Source organism: Nuphar pumila, chromosome 1 (assembly GCF_984573655.1).
Source record: "Nuphar pumila chromosome 1, dmNupPumi1.hap1.1, whole genome shotgun sequence".
In the NCBI taxonomy this organism is placed as follows: domain Eukaryota; kingdom Viridiplantae; phylum Streptophyta; class Magnoliopsida; order Nymphaeales; family Nymphaeaceae; genus Nuphar; species Nuphar pumila.
Window position 1 is genome coordinate 176789993 of NC_143249.1, and position 25425 is coordinate 176815417.

Below are 25425 nucleotides of genomic sequence, written 5' to 3' on the forward strand. Positions count from 1 at the left end.
AATTTTTGAACCACCAAGGAAAGTTCAACTCAGATTGTATCAGTTTGGCTCCATAGTCCATACAGTTGGTAAGTAGGTCTTAAAGGTGTTTAAGGACAGCCAACATCCAATTGCACTCAGATGGCAGGCTACAGGTTGCTGGCTTCCTCCTCCAAGAGCATGGCTAAAAATTAACTTTTATATTCTCTATATCCAGCATCGGATGGTTTGTTAAAAAATTAGAAACCACCTAGAGAGATTCTTCATGGCAGGATTTGTGCTATGCCTCTATTGAGAACAGGATGGAATCTTTGGCCCAAAATTTCAGATCAGTTGGATGACAGTCATCATATTATAATTGAAAGCTCCAGATGCAATTTGGTTCGGATTTTGAATAACCATATCCAAGGAAGAGGACGCCCAGGTATCATTGTAACCTCCTAATTGGTCTCCCTCCCTTCAAGACTTTAATGTTTCTCTTTTCATCAATGAACAGGTAGGGGCCTGCCTAACCCCATCTTGTATATCAAAAAAAAACACCAACCAAATAATTAAAATATTTCCTGTTTTATTTCTTGAAGAAACTACATCTTAGGCTGAGAAGACCTGGTTGTGCTGGCTCAGCCGGGTTGTCTTATGAAAGTATAAAACTTTGAGGCTAGGCCTCGCCCCAAGGGCCCATTCGTCTGATGGGCTATACCTAACCCCACTGCGCCAAACCCCATCGGGGCTAGAAATGTTAATATTACTCTATAAAACCAAGTCATAAATAACTTACACAGCAAGATCATGATTCCCTTTATCATAAAATCAAATTAAAGCCACAATCTACTAGTCAAAAATAAGATCATGGCTCATCAGGCAACCAACTGTTTTATGAACAAATGCCGGAGACAAAATCAGGATAGCAGGTACTAGGGCTACAAAGAAACTATCTTCAGCGGTAAAATTAGCCACTTCAGGATTTATAGATCGAGTAAAACAAATAATTACAACAGCATGCAATAAGCAACCGATGTTACAAAATTCTTCTCACAGAACTATCCCTTTGACCATCAAAGGAAATCAAAACTTGAATTAGCAGAAAGCTCGCTACTCAGAAAGTTTGCCTTTTGAAGCTTCTTCCCCCGATTTATTCCTGGATGCTCCAGATTTTCTCCTTTCAAAGTCCATCAGGCGTTCAACAAGTTCATCCTGTACATGAACAAAGGTTGTTACCCCCACACAACATACCTCTCTCTCTCTCTCTCTCTCTCTCTCTCTCTCTCTCTCTCTCTCTCTCTCTCTCTCCACCAAATTCAGAAACATGGAAAACTAAAGTGTCAATGTGCGCTTACCTTTTTGCCTTTAGTTGACAAACCCTTGTTTTTCAAAAGAGAACGGAGTCTTTCCACAGTCATACTCTGCAAATCCTCTAGCTCGTTCCCTTCAGGAAAACCCGCTCATAAGAATACCGAATAAGATACAAACAGAAGCTTTTCAAACAGATATTCCAATAAGGGTATCATAGTCCTACCAGGCAAGTAACAAGCAAGCACTGCTTACAAGCACTACAATACATGGGGGCACAATAATAGTTTGTCGAACTCCATGTGTACTAAAAGCCGTGGACATGAACAGCATCACATATACGCGTTATGTATTTGTGTGTGTCTGAGTGAACATTTGCTACCATCAATAGTATCATACTGTAGTAGATCCATCAGTCCATTTTACATTTTACTGAATATTTCGCAGATCAAACCCTACAGATACGATCTACACACTTTGTGTTTTAGATCATGTGAGAACTTCAAAATCAATCACAAACAATGCACCAGAAGTTCACGATGAAAGATATTGAGCTTTTACATAGAAATAACCACATGGAAAGTGTGTTTCCTAATAAATGAACCATGATAAGTTGATAACTAACCATATCTAAAGGATCAGACTGCACTGGCGATTTTCTATTAGATAGTATGGTGGTGGTGGTGTGTGTGTAATCAAAGATATTTTACATTCACCACAGGAATCCAATTAGAGGTTGTAGAGGGGGCTGAAGATACTTTGTATACAGACCACTCACAGCAGGATTTCGGTGCTCAGTCAGTCATTCAATAGTGAATGATTGACTACAACAACAACAACAACAACTACGCCTTCATCCCAAAACAATTGGGGTCGGCGATATGAATCAAAAAAGAAAATCATTATGGGTCTTTCCCATGAATCCTTCTCCTCCAATCATTTTTATCCAATGTCATGTCCTCAGTGAGGTTTAAAGCATTCATATCATTTCCTATCATCTTCATCCAAGTCTTCTTAGGCCTACCCCGACCTCTTTTAACTAATATATTTTCCCATTTCTCCATCCTTCTAACTGGAGCATCATTAGGCCTTCGCCGAATATGTCCAAACCACCGTAAACGATTCTCTCTCATCTTATTTTCAATGGATGCAACGCCTACCTTCTTACGTATCTCCTAGTTTCAAATCTTATCTTTTATTGTATTTTCACACATCCATCTAAGCATACGCATTTCAGCTACACTCATTTTTTGAATATGACGTCGCTTGGCAGCCCAACATTCCGTACCATATAGTAAAGCGGGCCTAATTGTCGTCCTATAAAACTTTCTCTTCAACCGCAATGGCATTCTACGATCGCACAACACTCCAGTTGCACTTTTCCATTTCATCCACCCAACCTTTATCCTATGATTTACATCTCCATCAATTTCTCCATACTTTTGAATGATAGATCTCAAATATTTGAAACAGTCACCCACCGGTATTTCTTGCTCACCAAGCTTCACTACACTCTCATCACTACTTCGTTGCTTACTAAACCGACATTCCATATATTTTGTCTTACTCTTACTCAACTTAAAACCTCTTGCTTCCCATGTCTGTCTCCATAATTCTAACTTAGCATTAACCCCAACTCTAGACTCATCAATCAAAACAATATCATCAGCAAACAACATACACCACGGCACATTTTCTTGAATTGATCTCGTAAGCTCATCCATCACTATAGCAAATAGGAAAGGGCTTAATGCAGATCCTTGATGTAACCCAACCGTTATAGAAAAATTGGTTGTCACCCCTCCACAAAGTGCGGACATTGGTTACTACTCCTTCGTACATATCTTTAATTATACTAATGTACTTGAGAGAAACACCGTTATTCATCATTGTCCACCAGAGAACATCCCTAGGTACTCTATCGTATGACTTCTCCAAATCAATAAAAACCATATCCAAATCTTTGTTCCTCTCTCTATATCTCTCAATAAGTTGTCTAAGAAGATGTATAGCTTCCATAGTTGATCTTTCAAACATAAAACCAAATTGATTCTCCGATATCATGACAACCTTCCTCAACCTATACTCAATCACCCTCTCCCAAAGTTTCATAGTATGACTCATGAGTTTTATACCACGATAGTTTGTGCAATCTTGTATATCACCCTTATTCTTATATAGAGGCACCAAAGTACTTTTCATCCACTCATTAGGCATCTTATTTGTCTGCCAAATCTTATGAATGATTGACTGGAAAGTAAAAATAATAATATTGTTGTGGTAACCCTCACAATGTAATAGGGTGTCTACCAGGAACAGGGATAGTAAGGTCTAGCTTAGAGCAAAAGGAAGAGAAATATGTAGATGTATTTTCTTTATGAAACACAACAAAACAAACAATAGGTCTTACTATTATGGCATGTTTCATTCCCTTGGTAACATCCCAACATATGGTCAACAAATGCACCTTGCATTTTGCAAACTTTACATGATGATAACTCATGTAAAGCACCATGTTATTTGAAATTTGATAACGAGAAAGATTTATATAACTTGTTCACACACATGGCATTTAAAATTAGAATGTATTTAAAAAAGAATTCAAAATGAAAATATTGTGATCGCATCATGATTCTATTTCTATCACAAAATATTGTTGAAAAACTCATATCCAAAAGTGTCCATATTTGCAATTTGTACATTACACGTTTAGACCAAGTTCATTGAGGAAAGCAGAATCTAGAAGTGATGTGGCAAGCGTTTAAGATGTTTCAAATGCTTACGTAAGAAGACCTAAGATTATCATAGTATATGATAATAGCTAATATACAAGATCAAGTAAGCTGAGTCATTGATCCTTTTTAAACATAATATCTAGACAAATATAGAAGTTATAGATTCTTGCCATGAAAACTTATAAAAGATTTTCTTACTTCCCTGCTAGCAACTATACAGATAGACTATGATTTGCAAGAATACAAGCATACAAAGCAATAAGCATACCTTAGATAAAAACAATCATTCACTGGAATGAAAATAACTAGCGGTAAATGCCAGAAAAAAAGTCCATTTAGGGGCCAATGTTTCGCCCCTAATTCCAAATATGGGCCACACATTTCTGAAATTCGAAATATGGGCCAACTTATCCTGGAAACTGTCAAACAAGGGCCTGCATTTATTGTTGTCCTTTAACTCAGGTTAAATCACAAGCCAAATTACAACAGTGGCCTTCATCATTACGAGTTCAAACCGTTTAACTTTTTTTTTACTAGGATGAATGTGGATTTTCAAGGGACAATACAAGAAACCAAATAGGACTCACTTTTTCTAATATGATGGATGCCAAACTGAGGTCCGCATTTGACTGTTTTCAGGAAAAGTTTGGCCCATATTTTGAATTGCAGAAACATGAGACCCATATTTGGAATTAGGGCAAAAGGCTGTCACCTAAATGGAATTTTCCCTTTAATTTAAAAACAACAGACTGCGCAAAATATTAAATGCATTTCCAATGAATTATACGCAAGATATTTTAACCTTCATAAATGGAACTCACTAAAATTTTGCAAAGAAATTTACAGATGCCATAAAAACCAAATTAAATAGTGGAACCACCTTAACCTTTGAAGGGAAATACTAAAACCTGAAACATGGATTCAGACATCCTCAATAGTTGAAGGGAACTCTCCTTATAATGGACAATTGATCCTAGGAAGCACATAACCCATGACCAAGCAACACACTACATGGGTTTGTCTTTACTTTCTACAAAAGATTCACAGAGTGGCTAGCTTCCTGATTCTAACAGGCAAAATCTAATGAAGCCAAGGATCAGGTAGCAGAGTTATCTATCAAACATCTCACTCAATCTCACCATTCATTTTATTAAGGTCGAGCGCCCATGTTTATAGTTGAGAGGGAAATAACTATCACTTGCAGCATATGTGGTATCGAGAATTAACTGTTCAGTGTTCCACATGTACATTTTGTAACTCCCATGTTTATATAATCTAATTGGTATACAACTCCTAACACATAATTAGTGTAATGGACAAGTGATTAAGTTCACTAAACGGTGCATTAGTTGGATGACACATGCCCCACAACCAGCCCCATCTTTTTTCTTTGTGTGCACTGCATATTCCTGGTACTGAGTCACTACAGCTTCTTGCTTTAAAGATTTGCCTTTCCTAAATGCCATTTTCTCATTTTCAGTGAATCATATGCAATCACATAGTAAATTATGTTAACGATGGGGTTAAAAAGCACACAATAACAAGGACAAAAAACAGAAACAAATAACAACACAAATGCGTTAACCCAAAACTCTTAACCTAATAAGATAGCAAGATGCATATTGCAAATTGATAGATTTATTTGATGCGCTTACTCTGACTCCAAAAAAGGACAAAGATGAGTAAACAATTGGAGGCATAGGAATCTTAAACCGATCAAAGAAATCATAATTTTACCTCTCCATTGACTGCTCGAAACATTGGTCTTGTTGGCTCTCTTTGCTGATGGCTTATCAACCCCTCGTTCAGCCAATCTGGAGATAAAAAACAGATATAGAATGCTTTGAAAATCATCCAAAAACAAAAAGAAATCATTCCTCATCAAATCAAAAACAAAAAAAGAAAATAATTAATATGAGAATGATCCCAACATCTGCAGGCATGTGGGTGGAGTTCCATCAATTTTTTCAATCATATTTTATTGCTAAACCACCTGAGCCTTCTATCTGATGACACTTATAAGTCAAAGGATCAGTCAGTTGATAGGCAGAGCATTCTCACAACTATCGTTGGCTGAGCTTGATCTGGAGAAATACTGAACAGATATACAGCAGAGTGTTGATTTGCTCATTAGAGGGAGGGTTCCAATTATAGGAAATTAGTTCAATCTTATATGTTGTCACCTATTCTTGAATATGTGGAGTCAAACCCCATGAAACACTTGTACTCCATCTAGAATAAGATAATATATTGAGTGGGCCGTTGTCGTAACACACACAGATGCTGGTCGGTACCTTTTGCCCTTTGTACCTTCAGTTACAGTTCTCATCTTTATTTCCTTTAAATCACCCTTCTGTTTCTTCAGTATAAGAGATCTGATCAATATATTTGTCTGGTCTGTCCTTATCACTTGATCCACTGAACAAACAGTAAACAATTAATTATACTATATTATCAAATATAATCCTCAGAAGAATTTTACCACTAAAACACTGAATCTGATTTACAAACATGCGCACACATGCAGCACACTCATACACACACATATAAACCAACAATCATGCTTTTTCAGCTCAAACCAGGGTTTCTGGTATAGAAATGGTAAGAATGCTTTGTAGCTGAAATTGCAGAGTGAAAACAGATGCGCACATATGAAAACTTAAATGTAACAAAAAAAAGAGTACATTCTCCATGTTTATGTTTATGTGACCTTCCTTTTCCAGGTAAAAAAATAATCCATAAATCCCAAGCACACGTGTGTTTGTTTATCAAGTTTCCCAAACATCATATCAATAGGAAATAAAAAGTACAAAGGTATTTTTCTTGACTCTTCACGGACCATGGTAGAGGTATTTAGTGCTTTGTACTTTATTTTAAGAATTCAGATTATGTTTAAATTGCATAGCTTTTGTTGATATTGACAATTATTTGCTTGCTTATTCAATTCTTCTTAATTTTTGGGAAGGGTTTTGTAGTATTATGTAACAGGTTTACTATGCAGCTATGCTTCACGCACAGTAGAGGTATTTAGTACTTTGTGCATTTGTTGATTAGTTTTATGTTTGATACATCTTTGTTGTTGGTATTAATAATATTTGGGCAGGTTTTGTATAATATCATTAACATGTTTACTATGCTTGACGATAGCAATATCTTATGCTTCGTGAATTTGTTGTTGTCTTGTTGATTCATTTTATGTTGGATACATGTTCGTTGTTAGTTTTAGCACTGGTCCGAAAGGGCATGGGTTTGAATCCCATTCTTAACAGTTGTCTTCGAACTCCGCATGTGTATAACTGTTTAGTTATACACTGTCGGTCCCAAGCCCGGATAAAGAAGGAGGGTTGCGGTAGGCCAGTGACAGCCAACATAAAAACTTAGTTACACCCTATGAATATGAACCAATATGAGAATTTCGTTGGGGCGTTCCCTATTGAGCGACGCGTTGTACTCTATAGGCCAGGAGGAAGTGATAAATGGGCAAGGGTTGCTAGGTCGTCGCCCAGAAGTGACGTGGCACACCGGCGCCCGGGTGTGGTGTCAAATAGGCAAGGGTTCCCTCACTTTGTTGGACGGGTGGGGGTAAAGAAGATAGTTCAAGACCATAAAATTAGGTTAGCCACTTGGAACATAGGGTCTTTAACTGGTAAGTTGGTAGAGTTAGTAGATGTTATGTGTAGGAGAAAGATGGATATTTTATGTCCACAAAAGAACAAATGGGTAGGTGAGAAAGCAAAAGTGATAGAACCTTGGGGATATAAGATTTGGTATACAGGAATAAATAAGAATAGGAATGGAGTAGGGATTGTTATTAGTCGTGAGTTTATAGATAATGTAGTTGAGGTCCGTAGGAAGGGTGATAGGATTTTACTTATTAAATTAGTATTAAGTACGGATATTATTAATATTATTAGTGTTTATGCACCTCAAATAGGTTTAGATAATTCATTAAGCATCAATTTTGAGAAAATTTAGATGGAGTAGTACAAGAGATATCTTATGAAGAAAAGTTTTTCATCGGCGGTGACCTTAATGGACATGTAGGCATTAGTACGGATGGATTTGAGAGTATCCATGGAGGCTATGGTATATGAGAAAGAAACGAAAGTGGAGAAAGGATTTTAGATTTTGGTTTGTCCTATGATATGATCTTAGCAAACACTTGGTTTAGGAAAAGGGAGTCTCACCTAGTAATATTTAAAAGTGAGGTTAATACGAGTCAGATAGATTTTTTCTTACTTAGAAAGAGAGATAGGGGTTATTGCATTGATTGTAAGGTTATACCGGGAGAAAGTGTAGTTACACAACATAGAGTCTTAATTTTAGATCTTAGAATTAGAAAAAGCCGCAAAAGGGATAGACACAAGATAGATCCTAGAATTAAGTGGTGGGCACTGAAATGAGCTAAACAAGGAATGTTTGTAGAGCAGGTAGTTAAGGAAGTTGATTGGTGTCTCGAGGAGGATTCAAAATCAATGTGGAATAAGATAGCGGGTGGCATGAGAAAGGTGGCTAAGGAGGTATTGGGTGAGCCTAAAGGCGGTGCACCGCTAGGTAAAGATACATCATGGTAGAACGAAGATGTAAAATTAGCTATTAAGGTTAAAAGAGAGTTATAGAAATCTAAGAGTCGTGATAATGAGAATTTGGATAAGTATATGATAGCAAAGAAGGAAGCTAAAAAAGTAGTTCGAAATGCGAGGGATAAGGTATACAAGGAGGTTTATGACAAGTTGGATACCAAAGAGGGCGAGAAGGATATTTATAGGCTTGCAAAGATGAGAGATAGGAAATCGAGGGATTTGGGTATGGTTCGATATATCAAAGATGAAACGCAAACGGTTTTAGTCAAAGATGAGGAGATTAAGGAGAGATGAAAAGATTATTTTGATAAGCTATTTAATGAAAGTCATGCTCAGGATCTTTGAGACTTCTCCATTCCTTTTCATGAGATGAATCATGACTTCATGCTCAAGATTCAAAAGAAAGAAATTGCAGAGGCTTTGAATAAAATGAAATCAAGAAGGGCAGTTGGCCCAGATGGTATACCTATCGAAGCTTGAAAATGCTTGGGTGAGAAAGGTTTAGAATGGTTGACAAATCTTTTTAACAAGATTTGGCGGACAAATAAAATGCCTAATGAGTGGAAGAAGAATACTTTGGTGCCTCTATATAAGAATAAGGGTGATATACAACATTGCACAAACTATCGTGGTATAAAACTCGAGAGTCATACTATGAAACTTGAGGGTGATTGAGTATAGGTTGAGGAAGGTTGTCATGATATCGGAGAATCAATTTGGTTTTATGCCTGAAAGATCAACTATGAAAGCTATACATCTTCTTAGACAACTTATTGAGAGATATAGAGAGAGGAACAAAGATTTGCATGTGGTTTTTATTGATTTGGAAAAGGCATACGATAGATTACCTAGGGATGTTCTCTAGTGGACAATGATGAATAAAGGTGTTTCTCTCAAGTGCATTAGTATAATTAAAGATACGTACGAAGGAGTAGTAACCAATGTTCGCACTTGTGGAGGGGTAACAACCAATTTTCCTATAACGGTTGGGTTACATCAAGGATCTGCATTAAGCCCTTTCCTATTTGCTATAGTGATGGATGAGCTTACGAGATCAATTCAAGAAAATGTGTCGTGGTGTATGTTGTTTGTTGATGATATTGTTTTGATTAATGAGTCTAGAGTTGGGGTTAATGCTAAGTTAGAATTATGGAGACAGACATTGGAAGCAAGAGGTTTTAAGTTGAGTAAGAGTAAGACAAAATATATGAAATGTCGGTTTAGTAAGCAACGAAGCAGTGATGGGAGTGTAGTGAAGCTTGGTGAGCAAGAAATGCTGGTGGATGACTGTTTCAAATATTTGGGATCTATCATTCAAAAGTATGGAGAAATTAATGGAGATGTAAATCATAGGATAAAGGTTGGGAGGATGAAATGGAAAAGTGCAACTGGAGTGTTGTGCGATCGTAGAATGCCATTGCGGTTGAAGGAAAAGTTTTATAGGACGACAATTAGGCTCGCTTTATTATATGGTACGGAATGTTGGGTTGCCAAGAGACATCATATTCAAAAAATGAGTGTAACTGAGATGCGTATGCTTAAATGGATGTGTGGAAATACAATAAAAGATAAGATTCGAAACGAGGAGATACGTAAGAAGGTAGACGTTGCATCCATTGAAAATAAGATGAGAGAGAATCGTTTACGGTGGTTTGGACATATTCGGCGAAGGCCTAATGATGCTCCAGTTAGAAGGATGGAGAAATGGGAAAATGTATTAGTTAAAAGAGGTCGGGGTAGGCCTAAGAAGACTTGGATGGAGATGATAGGAAAGGATATGAATGCTTTGAACCTCACCGAGGACATGGCATTGGATAGAAATGATTGGAGGAGAAGGATTCATGTGGAAGACCCAGAATGATTTTCTTTTTTTGGTTCATATCGCCAACCCCAATTGTTTTGGGATGAAGGCGTAGTTGTTGTTGTTGTTGTTGTATGGTATTTGTTGATAGTTGCTTGTTTTGCTTCTTCAATTGTTTTTAATATTTGAGAAGGCTTTGTAATGTTTGACATGTTTTTTTTTATGTTTTACTTATTGGTGATTGATTTTATGTTGCATACATGTTTGTTACTAATTTTAGCAGTTCATTTGCATGTTTTTTTGTTTTTTTAATTAAGGTACGCCTAGTCCTGCCTAGTCCCCAACTAGTCTTTTTAGGGGTCCACCAACAACTAGGCACCACCTAACGCTTTTGACTACATAGAGGACACTTATCGAACCTTTCTTCAATTCATGGAATTCCTTCTTGAGAAACATGATGTGCGACTCTAATATTTAAGAATATGACGGGGCAAGCCATGCCCAGAGCTCCATAGCGATGCAATCATCAGAGATACATTTGAAAACCTCTTGAGAGCGTGAATGTGATATAGGTAACTAATGCTTGATCCTTTTTCATCCAAGACATGTACTCAAGATTCCTGATGTGTGTTGACACTAGTGACGGCCCCCTTGTCATCTTTTTCTTCATGTACAATAAACTCTTGTGGGATTTGCTTGTTTTTCTTATGTTTTTCACCTCCCTCTCCCCCTTACTGTCACTATTCTCTGAGACACAAACACAGCCCATGCAAAGCATGAGTGATTCAACTGCAAGATCCTATCAATTTTTCAAAAGAAAAAAGGAATTTCTAAATGCTCAAACGTCCACAATTAAGTGCATGACACCCTACAAAGTATAGACAATGAGGCATGAACTATTTATACCGAATTCAACAGTAACTGCCGATATTCAGTCCCAAGGAAGTAGCCCCAGATCCAGACTATTCCAACTACCATCTTAGGGCCCATATATTACACAAGACAATAAGAAATGCCTTTCATACAAAGGCACCGTTTCTGGAAGTATCATGCGCTGATATGGGAACATGTATCTTCAATATTTATAATTCCTCCATGGGTCCTTCAATTTTGCAACCACAGTTCATTTTGAATATTCCAACTCAAGGACCACTCCGAGTCTATTGAAGAAACGAAACAGAAAGCTTAATTATCGACCCTCCATGCCTGTTTTGAACTGAAATAAAGAAAACCATTTGAACTTCTCTACTAGGTTCAGGGTCATACCACCTGACCTTACCAGACACCCTTGGGTTTGGCCAGCACAGCAATTGAGTTCACTCAAAAACCCCATCCCCTGAAGTCTCCAAACAACAACAACAACAATAACAATATTAATAGTAGAGGGACATGCTTTTTTTGGCCATCTAGTGATACAATAGAACCCAGATGTGTGACACGCCCATGAAAAGTATGGAGATTACTTTATTACTTTAAATAGGATTTTTATAATATTCTGAATCATAAATATATTTTATATATTAAAATATCAAAAAAAAATTTAAGTAATAAAAAACACAGTCCTCATGTCCTATATTTGAAAATTTTGCAAAATAAAAAACATCTCAAGCTCGTATTGAGTCACAGTTCATGTCCATATCTTTGTGAGAGGCAATGAACAAGAAATTCGTGGAAGGAACCATGTGAAGCAGATTTGAAACATGACAGTCGTTGCAAGAAAAGATGCACAACTGGATCACATATAAAGAGGTTTTAACCCAAGATGATTATGCTAGAATATCAGAACTCTTGATACAGCAAATCAAAACATGTCAATGTAAAACAGATTAAAGACCCAAAGGTTTTAGACCAAAAGCTAATGTCACATGGACTAGCCAAAATAGGCGTGGGTGCAGATGCAGATGCGGGTGTGGCACTCGATGTGGTCAATAAACCCTGGGTGCAGTCAACCCACACCCAGGGTTATTTTTGTTCAAAATGAATTCGGTCACAAGTCGGGTTCGAGCTAGACCCGAGCCAGGACTGACCTTGCTCGAACCCAACTCGTGTCAGGTACCGAGCTTGATCCAGCCCAGCTCGTAAGGGCTCCAGTCAACGGACTGAATTGAGCCCGGGCTCAGCAGGCACGCACACACACACATAGAGGGACTTCCCCTCTCACCCCCCTTAATCGAGAAGAACGAGAAAGAGAGGGGAAGAGAGAGAGAGAGAGAGAGTCTTCTCCTCTGTTCCCTCAATAGGGAAGAACGAGAAGAGAGAAGGGAAGAGAGAGAGAGAGAGTCTTCCCCTCAAACGAGAAGAACGAGAAAGACAGGGGATGAACGAGGGAGGGAGGGAGAGAGAGAGAGAGAAGGGGAAAGGGAGAGAGAGAGAGGGGAAAGGGCCCGAGAATGGGCCTGGGGCTCCAGAAGTGACGGGATGGGACAGGGCAGGAAGGGAAGGAGTGGGCCTACCGAGCCTTTATATATATATATATATATATATATATATATATATATATATATATATATATATATATATATACTGCACCCAAATTTTTTAAAAGTGCAGCATCGCCGCACCCGCACCTGACATAGACTGAAAGTTACCCAAAGAATTGTTTACTATTTCTAACCTTCTCTTTTGCTTACTATAAAGAAAGTGTCTTTTGCAGATTGTTGTTTACAAGAAACCCCTAAACGGGGAGGCTGTCAACCTGAATGTTTCATTTTGACAATGATAACAATGGGCAAGAGTAATAACCAGTATGCTTTCTAAGGCAATAACCTTTTTTGCTTATCCCGAATTCTTTTCCAAATATTTTTCTTAACAATAAAAAAATACAAGGTTTGCAGAAAGCAAAGTTAAAAAACAAAGGTAAAACCAACATAAACTTTTCACCATGATATTTTTCAAGTGCAGACTTAAAAGCTAAAAAAATCACAAGAAATCACATAACAAGGCAAATCATGATGGGTTTACAGCTTGAACTTCACCATGCTAAGAAGGCAACTTTTTAAAGGACATGATGACATGCAAACCATGGTTGCCAGTTGAGGAAGCGGGAGCGGGAAGCGGGAGCGGGAAGCGGGAGCGGGAAGCGAGGCACTTTCAAAATTTTAGGAAGCGGGGAAGCGTGGGACCACTTAGGAGCGATTCGGGAAGCGTCTCGGAAGCGACCTAGGAAGCGTCTCAGAAGCGACCCAGGAAGCGTCTCGGAAGCGAGGGGGAAGCGAAAAAAATAAAAATAAAAAATAAAAAATACAAAAAATTTGAAAAAACAGGGGAAGCGAGGGGGAAGCGAGGGGGAAGCGTGGGGGAAGCGTGGGGGAAGCGAGGGGGAAGCATGGGGGAAGCGTGGAGGAAGCGTGGGGGAAGCGCGCTTCCCATTAAAGGGAAGCGCGTCCCCCATTAAAGGGAAACGAGTCCCCCATTAAAGGGAAGCGCGCTTCCCAAAAAAGGGGGACGCTTCCCCCCACGCTTCGGAAGCGCGACGTTTCGCGCTTCCGAATCGCGCTTCGGGGAAGCGCGCTTCCCCTTTTAGCTAGGCGCTTCCGGTAACTCTGATGCAAACCTTTCAAACTCTATATAACAGAACAGGAGATATAGAGCTGGAAATTTTTATTAGGATGTACAATATTGGTAAAGCAATTAAATTTTCTTTGTTTTTTCACAACTACCGAGTTGCATGTTTGAACTTTCAAAATTTTCAACCAAAAGCATACTTGCTCATTCACCAATACGCCTTGAATTATCACAACATTGAGGTGTGATCAATGTACCTTGTTCTGTTTTCCAGCTTCTTTGGTTAACAACTTTTAGTGATTTATGATTTCATTATGGACACAAATTCAGCCGGAGGTTTTATAGGGTAATATTTCTACTTGATGACCACATGCTTTATTTGTCTAATTTCAACATAATAATAATGTGTTCCAGGACTTGCACCACTAGTTTGCCAAAGGCTGTTGAATCGAGCCTCAAACTGCGGAGAAATCAGGTGGAACAAGAACAGTTGAATATTTTTTTTACCATGTAGATGTATTAAAATGAACATCAAATAAATAATAAACAAATTGTTTTTGTGTCCGCATAAAAAAAGGATTACAAAATTATGAAACATAATGTACTGTACCAGGTGGAGACGTGCCCTTGTCACATACATATGCACACAAACCACCCTACATCAAAGTTCCAGGATGTTAGAGAAAATAATTTGGCTACATCAAGCATATTAGGAAGAAAATACTAATGATGTATGACCTTGCAAACTGAGACCATATGCATGAGGAATCAAGCTTGATAACCACAAAATGTTAGGGCTCACATGCACAACACTCATAAATTCAAGCACTTCACAGTTCACCCCTATATATGAAATCCAAACATGCCAGATAAAGCAGAAAGTAATGTTTCAATAAGCATGCATTATTCATATCCTGAAGTAAACCATGATATGAGGCTGTAAATTCCAATTTGAGAAACCAACCAAATTTGTTGCTGTCTCCTTCAAATAGTCAAAGAATAACCAAAAAATCACCAATCACATGCTCCATATTGGATGTAGAGGTGGACATCAGGCCAGTGCAGCCCGACCTGTATTCTGCCCAACAGGCCGCACATGGGTCTTATCGGGCTGAGTCCCAGGTGGGTCCCTCCGGCCCATTAAGTCGGACCAATAAATGGTCCAGACCAGGCTATGCACCATTGGGATATCATTTAGCCCTGCCCAGGACTGGCCCATTTACTAGACAGGCTGGGTGGGGCCTCACACTTATTGGGCTTCAAGCTGCATACGTGAGCCCAAATCTGGCCCATCTCGGCTTGGGTGCCCAGCTACCCATAGCGTACCTAACCTGATACACTAATCGGAAGATAAATCAAAACCAATAATACATCTCCAAGGAAAAACAATACAATGAAACTGACAAACTCTAAGGAAATATCTGAACAAAAATTGTAACATACGAAACATCACGTTTTCTCAAGCACTAACGGCTACTGTACAACATTTCAGGATTCTGGATACACCATTCCAACAAGACTTGCACATTTATAATTCAGCTCAGTTACATCGAACCACAGATGATATTTTCTTGGTAAAGGTGCATGATTGAAGGCACCACCCCTCTTAAATTATAGATCACAGTGGTAATTCAAAGGTCCACCACTACACATACATCCACAAATCCATAATACCATACAGAATCTATCAATCCAAATGTAACAACAATAGCTATAGTTTGGATGAGGGTGATGGTGATAAATTGATAAGATGATTTCAACAAATAGAACAACATTAATTAAGGCTATCAGGATAAACACATTGATATATTTGTCTGTATCCATTCTTTTCAATATCCTCTCCACCACTATATGACTTCTAGTGCAGAAGGGACCACCTTTCCCTCTTCCCTACAAGATCATTTCCCTTTGTTTTGTTGTGGGTATCTTGAATTCTGGATCTGTTGCAATCCATGACCTGATTCAAAAATATTTTGGAGATCATACATGAGAATTTTCAATGAGGTTTATAGTGGTCACGAAAGGCTTCGCCGCTTGGGCCAATAGGCTAAAGCCCAGAGCCCACCACAAACCTCTCTCGAGGGTGAAGCTGTATGGGCCCATCCTATTTAGTAATTTCTCCTTATCTAAATGACTCAGGTTTTGTTCCCTTTTCATATATATAGCCACCTCCTTTTGGAGTCGGATATGATAATTTTCAGATGTATTAGGGATTTAGGTTTTGAGAGCTCTATATATAGGGGTGGACATCAGGTCGGGTTGGGTCGGCCCGTTAGGGCCCAACAGGCCCAAGCCCAGCCCAACCCAGTTATAATCAGGCTCAGTCTCAGGTCAGGCTCGTCGGGTATGCATTTTGCACATGGGCCCGGCCCGACTTTATTCGAGTCTGGGCTGAAAATTTCAGCCCGACCCGATTTGTGCCGGGTACCCGAAGCCTGAGCCCTGCCTGATGGCCACCCTTACTCTATATCTCGCCATTTTATTTCCTCACATCTTGCTAGTGGATTTTTGTTCCACCTTTGCCCATGGATGTAGGTTTGAGTGTGGAACCACGTAAATCTCATGTCTTCTCTTGTTTCTTTCTTTTGTTTATCTTGCGGTTTGCTTCTTATTTGTTCGTTGTTTGCATAACATTTACATTACTAGAACTCACACTTATCCTTCTCCCTTATACAAATGAGGCTTATAACTTTTTAAGCTATACATAGTATTATTTTTAAACAAATATGCTATATGTGAAAACTAGTAATAGAGATGGACATCAAGACAGCTACCTGATGGGTTGTTGGGTACCCGATGCATGATGGGCCAAGCTTGGGCTGCATTTTGCAGCCTAGGCCGACAAAAGTTAATCCCAACCTAGCCTGATACGATAAACAAACCTGGACCACTTGCAAAAATTGTACGGTCTAACAAGCTCGACCCGTTTAAATGGTCGGGGCCTAAAGGGCTCGGCCAGAGTCCAGCCCGATCCTGATTATAACTGGGTTTGGTTGGGTTCTAGTATAAGTACGGATCAGTCCTGTAGGCCCCGGATCGGACCAACCCGATCTCCACCCCTAACTAGTAAGGATAAGCAAGAGACTTTTAGGTTGCCATCTAAAATTCATTCCAATTGCATCTACAACTAGATATATCGCAGCATGATTGAAAAACCAACAACTAGATTAAGATTTCAAGTGCCAATTGCAAACAATATTGTATATCTAGCTAGAAAACAAAGCAAACAACCATTACATTTATAAGCTCATGTTTTAATGTAAAACATTGATAAATTTGATATAGCAGCTTTGACACACATCAATAAATTGTCAAAGGGATCTAAAGAATATAAATAGATAAACATCAACCTAAGAGGCTTCATATGTCCCTTCATACAAGGGATGTCCATGCAAAATTGTTGGTGATAAACCTGCAATCTTGTGTTATATGTCCAAATAGGAGACTAAACAGAGGAACCACTAACAAACTTTCTTGATCATTGGACTGCCCTCTATGTCGCTAATCATAATCTAATTTTGGTGCAAACACAATTCACCAAACGTTCTTTGTTATTAGATGGATATTTCTTCTTATTATCAGTCGAAGCATGCCTTGAATCTTGATCAATCTTTTGTCCTATCTGTAGCATACTAGATGTAGCATATTATAAGTTTTTACCAGCACCCAACTAAACATAATACTTCAATACATTATTATTGTTATGATCAAGAAATCATAAAGACAAAGGCATGAAATGCAAAAGTATATGGTAATTGGATGGTGAAGAGTTATGATTTTTTATATAGCTCTTGCACTCTTTATGCTTTCCTTAGTCTTGCAACATGGAGATCGTGACCCAGCCACCTAATCTCCAAAAACAAGTCTTTCTTAGACAAGGCATAATCATTGCCAGTAAGGTGCTAACCTTAGCATGTGAAGAAGTCAGAGAAAAACAAAAATAGGAAAGCAATAATCAGTCATGCAAGCTGCTTCTAAAGATTTTTCTCCAATCCTAAGGGGAAATCTCGAAAGTACCATCACAATTAAAGCAATTCTAGCGTGAACTTATCTATGCAAGATGAATCCTACCTTACCAAAATAGGAACACAACAATTAAAGACAAACTTAAAATAAAAGAGTTTCAATCTCAACTTTGCCACTTGGCTACTTTGACTGTTTGACCTTTATCATGGACTGTGAGGTAGACTTAAAGATAGAGGTTTAGCTTGATAAACTTAAACATAGAGATTTAACTTCTACATCCATGATTGACGGTTTGTAAGTATTCCTAGTTGTAGCTATATTACACTTTAAATATGCACAGAAAGTCTAAGGCACATTACACTAGCGATTACTATCACAATTATAGCAATTACAACACTAACTCTTTGATGCAACAAAAAAGCATGTCATATTAAACTGGAAGACAAAAAGATAAAACAAAAAAAATTATATCACACTACACAATATGCAGCACAACTGAGGGAAGAAAAAAAAAAGTAAATGCTACTATCTCATTCAATGCGAGTTCGATAAGTCCATCGCAGATAGGAGTTTCTGCGCATACATGGTCCGATTGCTATTCGTTATAAAACAATCACCTCTCCCTCACCCCCACCCCACCACTCACAACCAACTTTTCAAAATGTAACAACCCAATCACGTTCAATCCGCTTCACACAACTACAACAATAAACTGGGAAAAATAAAATCTTCGCATGGGAAAGGCAACAATCCCTTCTATAAACCATTTCAGAAATCATTACTCACGCACAAACTAACCAAGTGTTTTACTAACAGTGACGTAAACATTGCATGGAAACACCCATAGCCATTTTCTCTGGAAAAAAGGATGAGAATGAAAGCAATATCAGAAACATGCGGAGATAAACCCTAACATCTTGCAAATTTTCACACGATCGCATGTTAGGGCGACCGAAATTAGATTGAATTCAGATGAGAATGTCATACTCGTAAATCGCATCCAATCAGAGAAATTCCAGTCATAAAAAAAAGGAAAAAAAAATCGGTAATGGATTGTGCCATAAGAACAAAGAAAACTTTAGGGTCTTAGATCGCGAAAGAAAGACAATCGAGAGAGAGAGAGAACCATGCTAGAACATAGAGCGGGCGAGGAGAAGAGGCCTCGAGAGGGGAGATCCTTCAGATGAGGACCGGCTCCCGCCATCGTTTTCCCGCCAACCCCCCACGCTCTCTCTCTCTCTCCTGTAGTCTTGTCTAGACTCCTACCCCACTCGTATTTATAGAAGACGAAGTATGCCTAGGGGTGGACATCGGGCCGGAGCCCGGCCCGACCCAGTTACAATCGGGCTCGGGTTGGAACGGAACCTTTAAGTCCGACCCAGTTAATGAGTCTGGCTTGTCGTGCCCTGTGCATTTTGCACGTGGGTCCGGCCCAACTTTATTCGGGCCTGGACCCGATTCTAGTCGGGTACTCGAACCCCAACGGGCAGCCCCTCCCTGTGGCCACCTTTAAGTCTCTCTTTGGGATCGGACACAGGCGGATTCCAATTTAGAATATAAGCTTCATGCAATCTATGTCACAATGATTCGTGGACTTTAGGACATGGGACTGGGACACGCGGACACAGAAGTTTTTAACTTTTTAATCAATAAAACAAAATATTTTAACATTAAGAATGGTTTACATTGAAATAAAATTACTACAAATATTAAAATAAAGACCGTTCATGCCAGAAAACGTGTGTCTGTGCATGTCATAAGGGACACACAGACAAAATGACGTGTCCATGTGACATAGTATGAAATAGATTATGAATCCGAGTCGATGATACTGAATCCGGTAAAAAGAAGGCCAAAGTAAAAAATTTCATAGTAAAAGCTGCAAATAAATTGGATCGCATCTAAACTCCAACATAGGTCCAATTCAATTTGTTGACCTGAATCCAATTTAGCTGGGATATTGAAAAAAACTTCAAAGAGTCATGCACGGTGCTCCGGGAGCACTACTCTCACATACTAGAAATCATAGTTGTAGGTTGCATCTCCTCAATCAGACCTTACGTATTCTACATAGAAATAATGCTTTTGATCATGTTTTTTAACATAAAAAAAGATTTTTTTAATAATGTTTTTGGACATAAAAATAGGAATTTTAAGTCATGAAATTTTGATACATTCTAAGCCGTTGATTTCTAAAGGTCTTAAAAAACCCATATGTATGCTATAATCTCATGATACAAAACTTGTTTTCTACTAAACAATACTTGTAGATAATATCTATCAACAAAAAAATTAAGAAAATATAGAAAAAATTAAATCTGCTACTAGTAGGTGCACCGGGAGCACCCTATTATTATGTAACTCCTATACTGAAAGGTGCATTATATGGGGTAATGTGTCTAAGCAAGAGAGAGAGAGAGAGTACTACGGGGCACAAGGGGGAGGTCTCTAGGGGCGGCATTTTTTTTTTTTTTGGTTACATCTGAGCCGTTCGATTTACTGAACAGAAAAAAAATTCTGTAATTAATTTATTTTTATTTAAATTTTAAAAAATTGTATATCTTTAGAGATTATTTGATTTTTATATTTTTTTGAGATTTTGCCAAAAAAAACTCGAAAAATATTCAAAAAGTTGAAAATCTTTAGAGAAATTATTATTTTTAACTTTTAACATTGTGTTTGAGATCGTTATGATCGAATATGCCTTTCGGGATGTAGTCTAATCTACAACGGGGGAAGAGTGCTAACAGAATATTCAAAAAAAAAAAATGGTACATAAAGTTTTAAGTTAAAAGATATATTTACAAAAACATAACCATGTATTTTAAAAAATATAAATCTTTTAAAAATATTTTAATCATCTTTATGTTAGTCAGCAACATTGTCACCCAAAATTGTGATTTATGTTGCAGGAAAAAATATTTTCTACAACATGTGGTTCAATGTTGGATCTGGTGTGGGGCCCAGGTCATATCTAAAGTTCTATCATATTGTTGTGGGGAAATGCAAAGCAACTATGGACATCCTTAAGATAGAGGATCATGTTTTCTTTCCTCTAAACAAAATAAAAAATAAGTGTAATAACATTGCACATTGAAAGTGTACGTACCACAACAAATCCATCTACACCTGTGGGGCTCAAACTGAACCCGAACCCGAACCCGAACCTGACCCTGTTAAGTTGCATGTTTCTCTTCCTGGTAAGGTCATAATGGGTTCATCGGGTCATGACCATCGAGCATCGTGGATGAACAAGAAAGTGAACGGTGAAATCGGGGTGATTCGAAGCATAGAAAACCTGCCTAACTAGATCCAGCCTCATCAAATCTGGTTCAGATCCAAATAACTCAACATGGCTCGCAACCTAATCCAAGTTAATCAAGTCCAAACCCTTATCAGATGCACTCTTTATATATAAGCACTGATTTTCACTTGTATTCAGGTAACGAAAAACCCAGTTTCTATAGTACCGGATCCTACTGTGGCATTTTGGATCACACGTGGTAAATGAATTGGTTCCATCAGGTACTCAATCCATTCAGATTTTTTTTTTTTTTACGACGAAGAACCCTCACCGAAGCAAGGTAAACCCCAAGTGAGACACCACAACCACCATGCCTTACATGGCCCACCTCGTTAAGTTGCAAGTGTTACAAGCACATGCAACTTAACGGCTTGTTGGTAGGAATGGCAGTCGGCCCGAGTGGGGCGGGGGACAAGGTTTCCACCCCTGCCTCGTCTCAAAATTCTGCCCTCTATCCCCGCCTCCATCCGGACCATCCCCACATGGGTTTTGATTTTAACCTCCATTACCTTTCATGTTTTCTGTCCCCGTTTACCCACCAACCCGCCCGCTAACCCACCAACCTGTTTACTCAACCTGACCCATGTATTAAAAGGGTTAACTGTCTCAGGTTACCCGTTTTATAAATGGGTCAGGTTCGTGTTTGCCATAGCTGACCCATTTAATAAACGGTTTGGGTTCGTGTTGAGGTGTGCCGACCAGCTCACCCGCCAACCTGACCTGATTGCCACCCCTAGAGTATTACCTTGCACTGAGGCGAGCCCGTTAAGTGACCTGGTTCTCAGTAAAGATTTTTCTTGTCACAACGGTGCTCGATTGAAATGAGCTGTCAGTGCATGTCTCTTTGTGATGGGACGTTGTAGGTTCAAAACCCAGCCTAACCCCAGCTTGCCTTTAAAAAAAAAAAAAGATGCTTTTCTTTTTTTTATTTATTATGCAAACCTTATTATATAATTGTCATGGAGATAGTTTGTTTCATCCCCTTTAGGAAAATGGCCCACTTTTCTCCAAAATGTCACTTTGTTAAGGAATAACATGAAAAATAAAAAAACCTAAAAAGACGTGTTTTTCTTATATGGAAGAGTTTCACATGGAAATCAACGCATTTTGAGGGGGTCATTTTCTAGAGGGGACCAATGATCGCTTAACTGACCAATCTGATCCTTTACGTGCCCCCCAGCCAATCACATGAGAGTTCACAGCAACAAAATGCAGATTCCATACAAATTGTTATTTGATTGAGGCTTGGCTAAGGGCTAAAACTGATATATATCTATATAAGAATTGACTTTTTCAGAGTTTTTTTTTTTTTTTTTTTTTTTTTTAAATGCCGCCAGTACTATGATCTATGTACTTGATTTTATAAAGATCAACTCTTGAAGTGTTTGATTCTGACACATGGGTTGGTTTTTATAAGATTTGAAAAATCAACTCACTTAAAAACTTTGTAAACTGTGAGGCTCCAAATATCATTTTTTTCATAAAAAATACAAGATTCAGGTGTGGATTTCTCGTAAATCAACCATGTCCAACACATTTATAGTGTCAGAAATGCGACAAAAACACGAAAAGGGTATAAAAACCTATTTAGCACGTATCAATTTTGCACCTACCCATCTCTCTCTCTCTCTCTCTCTCTCTCTCTCTCTCTCTATATATATATATATATATATATATATATATATATATATATATATAAGTCCCAATCTCTTGGAAGGCCACTGAGATCTAGATGACCAAAGCCCATGTTTGTAGCCAATGAGATGTTCTGTTTTTAAAATTTTCAAAATAAAATTAATTAGATATTGTTTGGTTTTATTAATGGACTCCATGCAACAAATTCAGATTTAATTTGCGGAATCAAGATTTAAGCTTTTCCTTTAATAAGCATCTAGAATTGTCTTTTTAATAAATTCAGATTTAATTTGCCAACTAAAGTTTTCCTTCAATATGTCGTTCAACTTTTAGTTTTTATATTTAGTTTGTCAGTTAAGCCTTTCCTTCCATAGCCATCCAAAAATTTCTTTTAAATTAAATCTATATTTAATTTGCTTCAAGTACATGTTACCTATCCATTTGACAACCATTTAAAGCAGTAGATGATACTTTCCTTTAAGGACTCTCGCTTTCTCACAACATCACCTAGTTATATACGGTGGCGTAGCTAGGATTCAAGGGGGGGGGGGGGGGGGGGGCGCAAACATGGGTGTAGAAAAAAAAATTGGTGTGATAGTCGGGAGTTCGGGGGCAGCGCCCCCGTATTTCTTTTTTTTTAAATAAACTAAAAAATGGCTACAATTATTAATAAAAATCTATTTCATATGGACAAATCAAACTATTTGCTGCAGTCAGGGCTGGGCTAGGACTGGGCTAAAAAAATGAATACAAAACTATTTCATATGGAATCAGGATTGGGCTTTAAAAAAAAAAAAAAAACTGTTTGGGGGAGGCAGGACTGGGCTAACCCCCCCCCTATATATATACATATAGTAATGGGTAGGTGCCTGACAGTTTTTGTGCCTACCAAGCATTGGAAAGATTGTTTAAACTTTTTTCTAAAATCTGATCATAAAGATGTGATGCTTGGTTTTATAGGAATCGAAACACCAAGTTAGGTTTTTATAAGATTAAAAAATCAGTGGTTTATAAATTTAAAAAATATTTAATACTTAAAAATCATCTTTTTCTCAAAAAAAAAAATGATCTAAGTGTAATCTCCTAGCAAATTGATACATCCATAGGACAATAGTTTTGAAAAATCTGAAAACCCCTAAGCACGCATATTCTCAATCAAACCTTATAGATGTACTTGACATAGTTTATTCAATAGAAATCATATATTGGATCATGTTTTTTTGGACATAACAATAGTTTTTTTAAGTAATGGAATTTTGGTACATTATGAGCCATTGATTTTTTAATATCTTACAAAAACCACATGTATGCCATAATCACATGATCTAAAACTTGTTTTCTACTAAATGATGCTCTTAGATCATATCTATGGGGAGTGATCAACAAAAAAAAATCACAATTTTGAAAAAATCAGAGCCTTTATTAAGTGGGAGTAGGTGCTTCTACAAAACTTTATGATTACTATATATATGTATGGTGCTTTATGGTGGTATTGTACCAAGTGGTACAAACTTGATTTATATAGATTCTAAGTTCCAAAAGCAGAATCTAACAGTTAAATCATGTTTAACATATTCTAATTATTATTTCCATGCAAGGTTGTTAAATGCGATGAGGCGAAGCGAGGCGTTGAGCATGTTATGAAGCAAAGCGTAACCCTCGAGGCGTTGGAGCGTAAGCTTCATGATCAAAATAATAAATTAAGCTTCAAAACCACTGTCCTCTTACACATACCATCAACCAATTGGCATGTGTGGCGTCAATAGCTCCGCGAGCTCGATTGGCGATCTATAAGGTCATTTGGCAAGAAGATTAAGTTGGCAATATTTTTTTGTTAAACCCAGATTTTTCACGACTTCCAACAATAACATATTATTCAGACTCTCATTTCTACGCACCACTCCATTCATGAGTAATTGGTTGTCCTTTCTGGGGTTTCTCATCATCCAGATCACTTATGGCTTTGATGCAGTGCTCTTATCAGAGTCCCAACAGAGAATCAGTTCGAATTATCTATTCCCTATCTGATGGTTCAATGAAAACATTGAGATGATAAGAAACATTACGCCAACATGCACGGTGGCCTTCTATTATAGGACAGGAACTGTTAAGGTTGTATCTAGATAATTCATCCAAACCTCACGAAAGATGATTACAAGCATGAGCAGAGCATGTGAGGAGAAAAGAAAAATGCTATACAAGGAAACAAGTGTTCTATAACAGAAAGATGGCATTCACAATAAGTGATACTTGCGGACACCCATCCAATACTACAATAGATCCATGATACTGCATGGTTCTGAAGCAAATTGTCAATGCAACAAGGTGTATAATTTCAAAATACAGTTAAAATCATTCAAACAACAAAGGTTATGGCAGAATTCTTAAAATATGGTTTGTTGCCAATAAAAAAGGTCACACCAATTTCACAATCACAATACCACTACAAAGTGTAAAGAAAATAGCTGAAAAATTAAACTGAACTCACAGGATTGTTAGCTGTAAGAACAGATGCAATACATAAATCAGCTAACTCGTGAATTTTCCTCCATGTTATGTTATTTCATCTTATTCGTACATCAGCAAGTGCATATCCCAAAAATATTTGCTTTAACAGGAAAATATGGA

General features: G+C 37.9%; 1 protein-coding gene across 1 annotated transcript; it reads right to left on the reverse strand.

Moving 5' to 3' along the window:
* Positions 1 to 752: 752 nt before the first annotated feature.
* On the reverse strand, positions 753 to 19095 carry LOC149851383 (protein LOWER TEMPERATURE 1-like). Its single transcript, XM_090014873.1, has 6 exons — positions 18985 to 19095; positions 14503 to 14548; positions 6299 to 6422; positions 5742 to 5818; positions 1317 to 1405; positions 753 to 1173 (listed from the first exon to the last, which is right to left on the reverse strand). The coding sequence occupies exons 1-6, from the start codon at positions 19060 to 19062 to the stop codon at positions 1072 to 1074; spliced, it is 516 nt and encodes a 171-aa protein (XP_089870999.1). The 5' UTR covers positions 19063 to 19095; the 3' UTR covers positions 753 to 1071.
* Between the last annotated feature and the right edge of the window lie 6330 nt (positions 19096 to 25425).

Coding starts and splice junctions, on each gene's coding strand:
- LOC149851383 (XM_090014873.1), bottom strand. CDS start 19,062: ATGGCGGGAGCCGGTCCTCATCTGAAGGATCTCCCCTCTCGAGGCCTC. Junction 5,819..6,298: donor GAAGGTACAAAGGGCAAAAG/GTACCGACCAGC, acceptor TTTTATCTCCAG/ATTGGCTGAACGAGGGGTTG. Junction 1,174..1,316: donor TGTCAACTAAAGGCAAAAAG/GTAAGCGCACAT, acceptor GTTCATGTACAG/GATGAACTTGTTGAACGCCT.